This window comes from Cherax quadricarinatus, chromosome 1 (genome assembly GCF_038502225.1).
Source record: "Cherax quadricarinatus isolate ZL_2023a chromosome 1, ASM3850222v1, whole genome shotgun sequence".
Taxonomy (NCBI): domain Eukaryota; kingdom Metazoa; phylum Arthropoda; class Malacostraca; order Decapoda; family Parastacidae; genus Cherax; species Cherax quadricarinatus.
In genome coordinates, this window is record NC_091292.1 from 62871830 (window position 1) to 62886424 (window position 14595).

General features: G+C 37.5%; 1 protein-coding gene across 5 annotated transcripts in view; it reads left to right on the plus strand.

Moving 5' to 3' along the window:
- LOC128688376 (ankyrin repeat, PH and SEC7 domain containing protein secG-like) overlaps positions 1 to 14595 on the plus strand; it is a 106488-nt gene that overhangs the window by 10430 nt on the left and 81463 nt on the right. For 4 of the 5 annotated variants that reach the window (XR_011391687.1, XM_070082397.1, XM_070082409.1 and 1 more), the window contains exons 6-8: positions 2231 to 2571; positions 2784 to 3177; positions 7547 to 7739. Coding sequence is in view for 4 of the 5 variants with exons in the window: in XM_070082397.1 (XP_069938498.1) it covers positions 2231 to 2571; positions 2784 to 3177; positions 7547 to 7739 (928 nt within the window). In the remaining variant the exon portion in view is untranslated. The remainder of the gene's footprint in view (positions 1 to 2230; positions 2572 to 2783; positions 3178 to 7546; positions 7740 to 14595) is intronic. The other variant, XM_070082404.1, reaches the window with a different exon arrangement.

Genomic DNA, 14595 nt, shown 5'->3' on the forward strand with positions numbered 1-14595 from the left:
TATGGTTTTACATCAGCATAATTTCTCTCCTTCCTGAAGATTTTGTGATTTTATTGTGCCCTATATGTCATATTATCTTATTTTATTGTGCCCTATATGTCATATTATCTTATTTTATTGTGCCCTATATGTCATATTATCTTATTTTATTGTGCCCTATATGTCATATTATCTTATTTTATTGTGCCCTATATGTCATATTATCTTATTTTATTGTGCCCTATATGTCATATTATCTTATTTTATTGTGTCCTATATGTCATATCTTATTTTATTGTGCCCTATTCATATTATCTTATTTTATTGTGCCCTATTCATATTATCTTATTTTATTGTGCCCTATTCATATTACGTATTTTGTGCCCTATTCACATTATTTTATTGTGCCCTATTCACATTATTTTATTGTGTCCTATTCACATTATTTTATTGTGCCCTATTCACATTATTTTATTGTGCCCTATTCACATTATTTTATTGTGCCCTATTCACATTATTTTATTGTGCCCTATTCACATTATTTTATTGTGCCCTATTCACATTATTTTATTATGTTCTATTCATATTATCTTATTTTATTGTTCCTATTCATAATATCTTATTCACGCTCCTATATCAGTGTATATCGTAACAATTTGCAAATTAATTTGAAAATACAACCACAAACGTGGGTCAAATATGACTGTTTAAAAACAATTTTAGATTGGTTCAATGTTAGTTCAGGAATTATAGAAAAATACTCCATACATATACTTTCTGTTTTAGAAAATAATATCTCGCTTCGATGGACTGATAGCCAAAGCCAAATTTTTTTTAGGTCTTTGTTGCATGCTATATGTAATTGTCAGTATTAAAATAATTTTCGTGGCATTTGACCATTTTACATGTAATAAGTCACCTCTAAATCTTTGCCTTACGTGGCTAAGTAAGCCGTCTCTTATAAAATTATTTAATCCTCCTACTGAGTACAGTGTTGTACTTAACACAAAATTTCTACCACCATTCTTTATTTTGTCACTATTCTTCATTAAATATGGTCACCAAAATTAAATTTCAAACTCGAGAAACAGAAGAGAGAAAGAAAAATACTTCTTAAAGCAGATTAGCAAAGTAATGAATGTTCGTACTCTGTAGATACATTTATCCCTATTCCAGTTTTCAGTTCTTGTTGAATCAACATTTATCCTCAACATTTCTGATATGACTCTTAGTTCTGGTTTTATTTATGTAGCTTCTTACAATTCTAGGTCCACATTCAGATGTTTAAATCTTCGTAACACATGACTTGATACTGGGTGTCTCTTCGTCTGTCGTTATATATATATATATATATATATATATATATATATATATATATATATATATATATATATATATATATATATATATATATATATATATATATATATATATATATATGCAAAACAACCACTCTGAAAGAATAGAGAAATTCCAAGCGCTTTCGTGACTACTCACACTAGTCACGAAAGCGCTTGGAATTTCTCTATTCTTTCAGAGTGGTTGTTTTGCATATTTTGAAATCACCTGTTTACTGTGATCTTATTGCATATATATATATATATATATATATATATATATATATATATATATATATATATATATATATATATATATATATATATATATATATGACCCGTTATATTGTCTCCTAACCTCTCTACACCTGACGTGACTTAACTTTCTATTTCTCTCTCGGTACTACATAATGGTTCAGAAAAGACTTTGTCTTGTTCTGCGTTTTATTATGAACTGTTTCATCCATGATATCGAGATATATATTCTTGCTGTACATGTATTACTGTTTTTCAAATTGGCAAGAGCGAGGCCAAAATTACCAACTCGTTAATGAAATACAAGTGAAAATAATGAATGACTACCAAGTGACCTCAGCAAATAATTCCACTTATGATTGACTAAAAAGAAAAGAGATCAAAGATCCTTGAGAAGACAATTAGAAAAAATCATTCCAAAACATTTTTAGAACGAAAAAACTGTTAGTTTGAAGAAGTTATTATACCGGGAAAAAATGAGACATACAGTTCAATACTTTCCTTGGAAAATGTAAAGTTTACGCATTTTAAGAATTATTACTAGTAATCACCTTATTATAAGTATATGGTGAATTTTGAATATTTATTTTTACTTAACATGTATGATGACTGTAATAGCACAAGTCTTACTCTTAATTTGACTATGGTTTCAATTACAGACAAATGATGGAAATTATCATAGACAGTTGCTTCTGTGAAGAGGCCTTCAAACCTGCCGAAGGAATTTTAGAAAAGAAGCTGAAGAACAAGAATTTGATTTTGCTTGTGAAGGATTATCCAGATTTAGTAAGACGTGTGCTGGACAAGTGTATACAAACCCCAAATAACAGTAAAGATACACAGCAAAAGCCCCCAGATAACAGTGAAGATACACAGCAAAAGCCCTCAGATAACAGTGAAGATACACAGCAAAAGCCCTCAGATAACAGTGAAGATACACAGCAACAGTCATCCACACGTTACTTAGTACACTACCTGGATGAGGCATACCCACTACCAGGTATGAAATATGTTTTTAATACAGTACAATTGCTTACTGCTATTAGTATGTTTTAGTAATAAAAACTAAAGCTTTCTTTTACCTGTGTTCATTGCATCGCTTTTAATTAATGTTAAAAAAATGTGGAATAAACTAAAGAACTTAGCATATCAACCTATGCAACTTGTTTAATGTTATTTAATATAACTCATGTTCGTATCTCTTTATTGTAGGCAAAAAACATGAAAGTCACACCCACAAAAATGAAAGTGACACTCACAAAAATGAAAGTGTTACTTACAAAAATATAAGTGACACTCACAAAAATGAAAGTGCCACTCGCCTAAATACCGGCAATCAAAACTCACTTTTGAGAGAACCTTTTGAAACGGAGAGTGGGAAATTAGTGGCTGGAATGGAGGTGGCCAAGGTGGACCAGGACTGGCGCAACGACCACCTCTTAGAATGTATCATTCGTTACAAACACTACGACCTGCTGAGACACCCTCTCGTCACCTGCTGGCTTCGGTACAAGTGGAAACAATACATCAAATGGCATCAGGTTTTCTGTCTAGTAATGGCTTGCTTCTTGGCGATCTTATTAACAGTGTTTACTGTAATATCTTGGTAATTATGAGAGGTTTCTGTTTTACATATTTGTGATTACCTGTTGGTAGTTACAAGAGCAGTGCCACAGTATGTTCATGTTATCTTTAGTATTTTTGATATCACCTTTTATGTGGGTGTTGTATTTACTATTTTCATTTTTATCCTATCGAATTATTCTTCCAGTTTGTACAAACATAACCTATACTTTTTTAGTATATTTTTTTAGGTTAACAATTGCCTCGTGTTCTTGTTGGTAGCAATTACATGATAAGAATACAATTTTCAATGCGATTGAAAAAGTTGTTCATGGTAAGAGTTTCCTTCAAGGGAGGTTCCTTGACGCTAGTGAGGGGCTCTTGTTCTAGGGAATTGGATCTGTGCTCCAGTTCCCTGAATTGAGCCTGAATACCTTCCAACCCCCCCACAACATGCGCTGTATAATCCTACGGGTTTAGCGCTCTCCCCATGTTTATAATAATCATGGGGAGTTTCACCATGGAGAGGTATTGTGTCTGGATGTAGAGTAAATTTTCAAGCTGGTGTGTGCTATATTAATGTGTATCAAAGACAGATTGAGAAATTATATGCAAGAGCTTCACAGGCATTGACCTGAATTCTTAAATGCATATAATTTAGGCCAGGTACAACTAAGATAATAAGCGAGCTCACTGATGTTAGTTGCACCCCAGAAGTAGGTGGGACTACAGGTACAGAAGGTGACAACACTGCACCTCCCTGGATGCCCACCCACTCAAAACCACACTCACACAAAGCTGGACCCATAAATAAATTTACTAACATTTAATAAAATCAGTAACTCTAGTAAATTAGAATATGTGGACTATATGGTAAGATTAATGACTTGACTTACTAATTAGTGGTTTGGTCCACAAAGCATACACATTATAACAGAATGAAGAGAGATAATGTGCACAAATGACTTATTAATTTTATATAGCAGTGCACCATTATTAGTGCAAAATTTAATGGAAACTTACCCAACTGTTTCTTGGGACACATTAGAATTGGCAGATGACATCCTAATACTTCCCTAGTAATAGGTAACAGAAAGTGGGCCAACTCCTGCACAGTATTGAAAGAGAAGGTGTACTTAACATGTGGTGTGTTGCCCAGAAGATTCGGCGACCTCTTATTTTTCAACCGTGCAACAATATTACAGTTGTTTTACACGAAATTTGTACATTTACCACAGCGGAGGACGTTAAAAAAAATTCTAATCTTTGATTCCAGCCGATACACACATTTTCAGCCTCGATGATTCGCGATTATTAAACCAAAGACTTTGCACAACCAGCATTACATCGCCATATTGGAGCGTCTCCGCGACGCTGGTTCCCCTCTCCTCACTCCTCACAAGTTTCTCGAAGGTCAAATCAGCGTCACAGTTTAAACACATTATATTATCTATTTACATTCATATACTCTAAATTCAGGAGAATTATAAAAAAAATCCATACTGCTTTTAGTCGGAGAAAATTTTCAAGGCAGTTTACCTTTGTTCTTATATGAAGGTAAAGTGATTCAGGAGAGTGCTTTATTTGAAGGTAAAGTGATTCAGGAGAGTGCTTTATTTGAAGGTAAAGTGATTCAGGAGAGTGCTTTATTTGAAGGTAAAGTGATTCAGGAGAGTGCTTTATTTGAAGGTAAAGCGATTCAGGAGAGTGCTTTATTTGAAGGTAAAGTGATTCAGGAGAGTGCTTTACTTGAAGGTAAAGTGATTCAGGAGAGTGCTTTATCTGAAGGTAAAGCGATTCAGGAGAGTGCTTTATCTGAAGGTAAAGTGATTCAGGAGAGTGCTTTATTTGAAAGTAAAGTGATTCAGGAGAGTGCTTTATTTGAAGGTAAAGTGATTCAGGAGAGTGCTTTATTTGAAGGTAAAGTGATTCAGGAGAGTGCTTTATTTGAAGGTAAAGTGATTCAGGAGAGTGCTTTATTTGAAGGTAAAGCGATTCAGGAGAGTGCTTTATTTGAAGATAAAGTGATTCAGGAGAGTGCTTTATCTGAAGGTAAAGTGATTCAGGAGAGTGCTTTATCTGAAGGTAAAGTGATTCAGGAGAGTGCTTTATTTGAAAGTAAAGTGATTCAGGAGAGTGCTTTATTTGAAGGTAAAGTGATTCAGGAGAGTGCTTTACTTGAAGGTAAAGTGATTCAGTAGAGTGTTTTATTTGAAGGTAAAGCGATTCAGGAGAGTGCTTTATCTGAAGGTAAAGTGATTCAGGAGAGTGCTTTATTTGAAAGTAAAGTGATTCAGGAGAGTGCTTTATTTGAAGGTAAAGTGATTCAGGAGAGTGCTTTACTTGAAGGTAAAGTGATTCAGGAGAGTGCTTTATTTGAAAGTAAAGTGATTCAGGAGAGTGCTTTATTTGAAGGTAAAGTGATTCAGGAGAGTGCTTTATCTGAAGGTAAAGTGATTCAGGAGAGTGCTTTATTTGAAGGTAAAGTGATTCAGGAGAGTGCTTTATTTGAAAGTAAAGTGATTCAGGACAGTGCTTTATTTGAAAGTAAAGTGATTCAGGAGAGTGCTTTATCTGAAGGTAAAGTGATTCAGGAGAGTGCTTTATTTGAAAGTAAAGTGATTCAGGAGAGTGCTTTATTTGAAGGTAAAGTGATTCAGGAGAGTGCTTTATCTGAAGGTAAAGTGATTCAGGAGAGTGTTTTATTTGAAGGTAAAGTGATTCAGGAGAGTGCTTTATTTGAAAGTAAAGTGATTCAGGAGAGTGCTTTATTTGAAGGTAAAGTGATTCAGGAGAGTGCTTTATTTGAAAGTAAAGTGATTCAGGAGAGTGCTTTATTTGAAGGTAAAGTGATTCAGGAGAGCGCTTTATTTGAAAGTAAAGTGATTCAGGAGAGTGCTTTATTTGAAAGTAAAGTGATTCAGGAGAGTGCTTTATTTGAAGGTAAAGTGATTCAGGAGAGTGCTTTATTTGAAGATAAAGTGATTCAGGAGAGTGCTTTATTTGAAAGTAAAGTGATTCAGGAGAGTGCTTTATTTGAAGGTAAAGTGATTCAGGAGAGTGCTTTATTTGAAAGTAAATTATTATTATTATAATCAAAAAGAAGCGCTAAGCCACAAGGACTATACAGCATTTGAAAGTAAAGTGATTCAGGAGAGTGCTTTATTTGAAGGTAAAGTGATTCAGGAGAGTGCTTTATTTGAAAGTAAAGTGATTCAGGAGAGTGCTTTATTTGAAGGTAAAGTGATTCAGGAGAGTGCTTTATTTGAAAGTAAAGTGATTCAGGAGAGTGCTTTATTTGAAGGTAAAGTGATTCAGGAGAGTGCTTTATTTGAAGGTAAAGTGATTCAGGAGAGTGCTTTATTTGAAGGTAAAGTGATTCAGGAGAGTGCTTTATTTGAAGGTAAAGTGATTTGAAGGTAAAGTCAATTATTTTTTCAACATGCTGTCGCCTCTTCAGTAGAAGTGTATCATTCTTATTTAGTAATGTTTATCACCTTAATTTACGATGTTTAGTAAAAAATTCTAATTTCAAAGTAGGGTTGAATTGAAATATATTTCCTTTAATGTCCTTAATTTCGTGTATGTGCATAACAGTGCCTGTGTTCATGGTCTTTGTTCATCCCCAAAGACATGTTCTCTTTCGGGAAACGCGATTACATGGTCTTCCATGTGCACCTCCCAAACAATAAAAAATGCCTATTAATAAGAAGAATTTTAAAAAATTCTCGTATACACACCACACACACACACACACACACATACACACACACACACACACACACACACACACACACACACATACACACACACACACACACACACACATACACACACATACATACAAGCACGCACACACATACACACACACACACACACACACACACACACACACACACACACACACACACACACACACACACACACACACACACACACACACACACATGCTTTCATTAGCTCGAAACACATACACCTGGTAAACGGGTTTTATCAATAACACATTTCACATACAGTACAGTATATATCACTTACCTAACCTAGAATCACTAGTGACATTAACTGTTTCGAAATACCCTTCCACCTTCTTGTGTTCTACCACTTATGAAGTTCATCAGTTTGTGCTTAATTTAACTCCTTGGATCAAGAACAATTAACCGGCTGCAAGTACCTCCCTTGTTGGGTTTATTTCAAATCTCAAAAATATGGGAATCATTACTTTCCTTTCAGTGTCCTTCTAATAATACAGTAATGAAAGTGCTCTTGTTTTAGGAGACATAAATATTCACAAGAAAATTTCTTATAAAATGAATATGAATACACAATCTATTTAAGAATATGTAACACTATCAAATTATATGAATCCCAACCTTTATTCTTTAGTGAGCACACACTGATTTACTTTTTTCTAGGGACTGGATGTATATGCAGAAGACATACAACATAACACAGTCGTTGGTGTGCTCCACTGGAGATGAAAAACCTTTCGCACCACAGCTGAAGCATCTTCTGAAACAAGAGAACAAAGTTCCTCATGATCTTGGAATCGTAATCCTGTTGGCACTTTCTATTGGAATTCTGCAAGACTTATACAAAATATTAAGAGTAAGTAAAATATCATATAGAAATATAAATCCATATTGTCCTATTTTTTTTTTCTCAAAAGATTCATGGTGTAAATATCCAGACGGGCAAAATATTATATGAACATTGAGACCAAAATTGGATTCTGTAATAGAAAATTACTGTTTACTGGAAAGGTCGGTAAAGGCCATAAAGGAGATTATCCGACGGGAAACTAAAATCTCATTTTAACAAATACAAACAGTTCAGATCTTCAAATTCCTTCTTTTCTTATCAACTGCAACTTGTCGATATTAACACACTATCCACTATTAGAAAAACAAAAAACTCTTGAGTGGATCGCAATTGTGACCTTGATTAACCTATCCAGTTAACAACAGATTTTGGTTAAAAATATATATTAAACTGTTGTAAGGTGGCTAGTGTGACTCTCTGGTGATTTCAGAACCGAGAGATCACGGGATCGAATTTTTTCACTTTATTATCCCATTAACTCTGTCATCTGCTAGATATATTGCTAACATAGAAGGTCCTCGAGTTGAGCCGCTCATCAGCTGCCGGTTGAATCGAAGGTTCCCCGCAAAAACTTTTAACTTGGTCACAGTTGTGATCTTCATCTGTTGCAGTTGCCAGCAGTCTCTGGTTGAAGAACAATCTTGACTAATGCCATACTGAAATTGGTTGATAATCTCAGAACTGTTGGGTTGTGTGTTCCAGTGCCCTTCATTTCAGAATTTTTTACATTCCCTGTTATGAATTTCTCTGTTTATGTGGCATGTGCGTATGTACTCGCCTATATGTACTCGCCTACATGTGGTTACTTTATCGTACCTCTTAACGTTATGAAGGGATCTCTCCTCTACTTCATCTCCAGAATGTTCCACTTCCTGACAACCCTAAGGCTGAAGCAATACTTTCCAATATCCCTATGACTCATCAGAGTTTTCATCTTACAGCTGTGCGTAGGCGTGTGTACGTATGCATATGTACGTATGTGTGTAATATTTTTATATATTTTATTTAAAAACTTACAGAATACTAAAATGTACACAAACGTAAAAATGTCGACCAACATATAGACCATTTTCAAAACTTACACAAATTACAACCTCAACACAATCTATACCAATCCAATGAACACTAAACCCTTACACACTGATAACACTCCCTCAAAACCTGCAGCGTACAGGGTGAGGAACCCTTGCCTCCACACCATAGTGTCACAACCACCTTCCCCTTAACTTAATTTTCATCTAAAAACACTTTCCCCAATATATATATACATGATATGAAGGGGTAGCAGTAATGTTGAAGGATCAGTTATGGAAGGAGAAAAGAGAATATGAATGTGTAAATTTAAGAATTATGTGGATTAAAGTAAAGGTTGGATGCGAAAAGTGGGTCATAATAAGCGTGTATGCACCTGGAGAAGAGAGGAATGTAGAGGAGAGAGAGAGATTTTGGGAGATGTTAAGTGAATGTATAGGAGCCTTTGAACCAAGTGAGAGAGTAATTGTGGTAGGGGACCTGAATGCTAAAGTAGGAGAAACTTTTAGAGAGGGTGTGGTAGGTAAGTTTGGGGTGCCAGGTGAAAATGATAATGGGAGCCCTTTGATTGAACTTTGTATAGAAAGGGGTTTAGTTATAGGTAATACATATTTTAAGAAAAAGAGGATAAATAAGTATACAAGATATGATGTAGGGCGAAATGACAGTAGTTTGTTGGATTATGTATTGGTAGATAAAAGACTGTTGAGTAGACTTCAGGATGTACATGTTTATAGAGGGGCCACAGATATATCAGATCACTTTCTAGTTGTAGCTACACTGAGAGTAAAAGGTAGATGGGATACAAGGAGAATAGAAGCATCAGGGAAGAGAGAGGTGAAGGTTTATAAACTAAAAGAGGAGGCAGTTAGGGTAAGATATAAACAGGTATTTAAGGATAGATGGGCTAACGAGAGCATGGGCAATGGGGTCGAAGAGGTATGGTGTAGGTTTAAAAATGTAGTGTTAGAGTGTTCAGCAGAAGTTTGTGGTTACAGGAAAGTGGGTGCGGGAGGGAAGAGGAGCGATTGGTAGAATGATGATGTAAAGAGAGTAGTAAGGGAGAAAAATTAGCATATGAGAAGTTTCTACAAAGTAGAAGTGATGCAAGGAGGGAAGAGTATATGGAGAAAAAGAGAGAGGTTAAGAGACTGGTGAAGCAATGTAAAAAGAGAGCAAAGGAGAGAGTGGGTGAGATGTTATCAACAAATTTTGTTGAAAATAAGAAAAAGTTTTGGAGTGAGATTAACAAGTTAAGGAAGCCTAGAGAACATGGATTTGTCAGTTAAAAATAGGAGAGGAGAGTTATTAAATGGAGAGTTAGATGTATTGGGAAGATGGAGGGAATATTTTGAGGAATTGTTAAATGTTGATGAAGACAAGGAAGCTGTGATTTCGTGTATAGGGCAAGGAGGAATAACATCTTGTAGGAGTGAGGAAGAGCCAGTTGTGAGTGTGGGGGAAGTTCACGAGGCAGTCAGTAAAATGAAAGGGGGTAAGGCAGCCGGGATTGATGGGATAATGATAGAAATGTTAAAAGCAGGTGGGGATATAGTTTTGGAGTGGTTGGTGCAATTATTTAATAAATGTATGGAAGAGGGTAAGGTACCTAGGGATTGGCAGAGAGCATGCATAGTTCCTTTGTATAAAGGCAAAGGGGATAAAAGAGAGTGCAAAAATTATAGGGGGATAAGTCTGTTGAGTATACCTGGTAAAGTGAATGGTAGAGTTACTATTGAAAGAATTAAGAGTAAGACGGAGAATAGGATAGCAGATAAACAAGGAGGCTTTAGGAAAGGTAAGGGGTGTGTGGACCAGGTGTTTACAGTGAAACATATAAGTGGCATTTATGGATTTGGAAAAGGTGTATGACAGGGTGTATAGGGGGGCAATGTGGCAGATGTTGCAGGTGTATGGTGTAGGAGGTAGGTTACTGAAAGCAGTGAAGAGTTTTTAAGAGGATAGTGAGGCTCAAGTTAGAGTATGTAGGAAAGAGGGAAATTATTTCCCAGTAAAAGTAGGCCTTAGACAAGGATGTGTGATGTCACCGTGGTTGTTTAATATATTTATAGATGGGGTTGTAAGAGAAGTAAATGCGAGGGTCTTGGCAAGAGGCGTGGAGTTAAAAGATAAAGAATCACACATAAAGTGGGAGTTGTCACAGTTGCTCTTTGCTGATGACACTGTGCTCTTGGGAGATTCTGAAGAGAAGTTGCAGAGATTGGTGGATGAATTTGGTAGGGTATGCAAAAGAAGAAAATTAAAAGTGAATACAGGAAAGAGTAAGGTTATGAGGATAAGATTAGGTGATGAAAGATTGGATATCAGATTGGAGGGAGAGAGTATGGAGGAGGTGAATGTATTCAGATATTTGGGAGTGGAAGTGTCAGCGGATGGGTCTATGAAAGATGAGGTGAATCATAGAATTGATGAGGGGAAAAGGGTGAGTGGTGCACTTAGGAGTCTGTGGAGACAAAGAACTTTGTCCTTGGAGGCAAAGAGGGGAATGTATGAGAGTATAGTTTTACCAACGCTCTTATATGGGTGTGAAGCATGGGTGATGAATGTTGCAGCGAGGAGAAGGCTGGAGACAGTGTAGATGTCATGTCTGAGGGCAATGTGTGGTGTGAATATAATGCAGAGAATTCATAGTTTGGAAGTTAGGAGGAGGTGCGGGATTACCAAAACTGTTGTCCAGAGGGTTGAGGAAGGGTTGTTGAGGTGGTTCGGACATGTAGAGAGAATGGAGCGAAACAGAGTGTATCAGTCTGTAGTGGAAGGAAGGCGGGGTAAGGGTCGGCCTACGAAAGGTTGGAGGGAGGGGGTAAAGGAGGTTTTGTGTGCGAGGGGCTTGGACTTCCAGCAGGCATGCGTGAGCGTGTTTGATAGGAGTGAATGGAGACAAATAATCTATCCCAATCTAGAGAACACTAAACTATACACTCTGATTACACGCACTTAAAACCTGCAATATGCAGGATGAGTAAACCCTTGCTGCCACCACACAATATTGGCACAACCCCTTTCTCCCTAACATAGTTTGCAATTAAAAATACTTTTACCCAGTATACAAATACATGATATGAAAACTCTACCAATTAACAAAATCATGAATTATAATGTTAGGTTAAGACGTTTGTTTTTCCACCTATGTTAGTATCTGCATACAATATACACTATCACAATTACATTACTCCACCCTAGTCATAACTACCAACAAAGGCGTTTTTCTGTTATTATCCAATAAGATTACACTTCTATCCCACCCCACCCCAATTTATAACTGCGCACTCGCCAACAATATTCGCCTGTCCTTCCGCCAGTAACATTTCATCAATTATCACATATTTCTTAACAGTTGGTTCCACATCACCATACTGCCACCTCCTTTCTTCAATCTGCTCCATTAACAAAAGTGCATTGTATATGGAAGATTTCTGATGATCCCCAACAATTACATATGATATGTGCTAACTAAACTACAAAATAAACTCTGACACAATTAATTTTCATCTTAACTGTAGTTCCACCTGATCATACCAGATACAGTGAACTTCCCTTTCTTTGAGCACATTACTTACGCCTCATACCTTACTCGTATTCCCACTCACTCCCCTACACTTCATTCATCCATCTCACGCAATGCTCGACTCACAACCAACCTATACATGTACTTAGCACACAAGCCCATTACATATCCAACCACAGCTTTCATTATGCAAGAGCTGTATCAACCTCGCAACATTGTCATATTGCTCAAAAAGTCAATATACCAGATATTGAAACATGTTTTAAAACAACATCAGCCTTCTCTTTCACGAGGTAATAACATATGTCTTTGATAGTCTGCATTACACAAAAATTTATTAGCGGGTACAACCTACAATAACTCAATGTTGCTGTTATTACCAAACGTACAATACCATTTTCCTTAGTCAATCTTTAAACCTGACTGCTTCACATAACCTCTCCTTCTATAACTCCCTTTTAATCACAAGGTCCTAATTTATACAATCCTGGGCTTGGCAAAACCTTTCACACTAAACTTACATGTCAACACAGCACCACTCTTTACATACCTTCCCGACCCTCACATTCTTTCGCAAAAACTTTACCTCATACACTCCCCCCTCCTAAAACTAATGTGAACCCGCTTATAAAGGAAACCAGTCCCTTACATATAAGTAACTCGCCAAATTAATGAGGCTATTGACCGTAAGTTTGCGGTAGGGCTCTGGAAAACGTGCCCTCCACTGTCCCCCATAAATAAGTTTGTTCCTGCAAACCGTTCTGTACATGCCTGCCGCAATTGCCCTAATTCTAATTCCCTCCCCCCGTGTCCCTCATTCCCCAGGAAATATACAGAAAATCCGCCACTACATACATAATCGCCCTTTTCACTTCTCTGGAGACCCCGTGTACCTCTAATGTTAAGGCTCGCAGGGTTTCTACATTACTCCCACCCATCAACCTAAAAACTCTAGCTAACCACACCCTTACCTCCCTCAACTCTTCACAGAAATAAAGCGCATGAAAAGCCGTTTCCTGTTCTCCACAGTGGACGCAGGTCGGTTCCCTCACCAATCCCACTGAACACAAAACAGCTTTCGATGCTAATATCCCCATCATAAATCTATATACAAACTCCCGTACTCTCGGCATTAACTTAAGCTTACAAAAGTCATTTCATATCATCCCCCAATCATACAAGGGATAGACGGATACCCCCTGTATAATTTCTGGCCTCCTGCTCACCGCCGCCAAATGCCCCACCCTAAGCTTTGCCATCTCCCTAAACAATAACAATAACCTCAGCATATCCTCGCATTCAATTAATTCTTTTCTGCTCCACCATCTCCGCACATCCTCCATCACTTTCCCCACTCTAACCCCCCTTTCCCCCCCCGCCCTAACGAACCTCTGTTTCACATATATAGGGCCTTCACCCTCGGCCTCAACGCTAAAAGGCCTACTCCTCCACTGCGTATATTTGACATCGCCACCTCCTTGCTTAGCCATGCCCTCCCGAAACCCCAAACATAACGTAATGCCCTCCTCTGAATCTCCTGTATGTCCTGAGCCCTCAATGGATACACCACAGCCATACTCCATACTTTACTATAAACTAGTGAATTTACTATTATCGCCCACTGTTGTAAGGTGACGTCCCCCAGCTGTAAACTCCGTAACCTTTTTACTGCCTTCTCCGTCACCACCTCCGAGTTCACCTGTCTAGCCTCCTGTGCATCTGCCATGTATATAACTTCACAAATTTTTAGCCGAACCACCACTTCCCACCCAAACTCCAACCCCAAGCCCCCCTACCATGAACCCACCTCCAGCAAACTTGATTTTGCTCTGTTCACCTGCATTCCAGACACCCTCCCAAAAGGCTCCAACACTTTCCACCATACATAAGCCCTCCATTCCAGCTATCAGAACAGTGGTATCATCCACATACTCCACCACATCTATACACCCATCCTTTTCCCCATTTAAAGTCCCCCCCTCAACGAGCTCATAAAATGGATGCTGCATACACGCAAACAATATTTGAGACAGGGGACACCCCTGTCTCAAACCCCTCTCTATCTTGACAAGCCTACCCAACCTGCCATTAATTTGAACCCGCACCATTGCAGATGTATACATTGTATCAACCCACCTCACCACTCCCATGCCAAAACCTAGATGCATCAAACTAGCCCTCAGACAGTTTCTATCCTCCCTGGAATACCCATCTGCCCTTTATGTATAACCCCACCTAACACCTTCTTCATCCTATTGCCCAGTATCTTTGCGAAAATCTTGTAATCGCACACATTAGCGA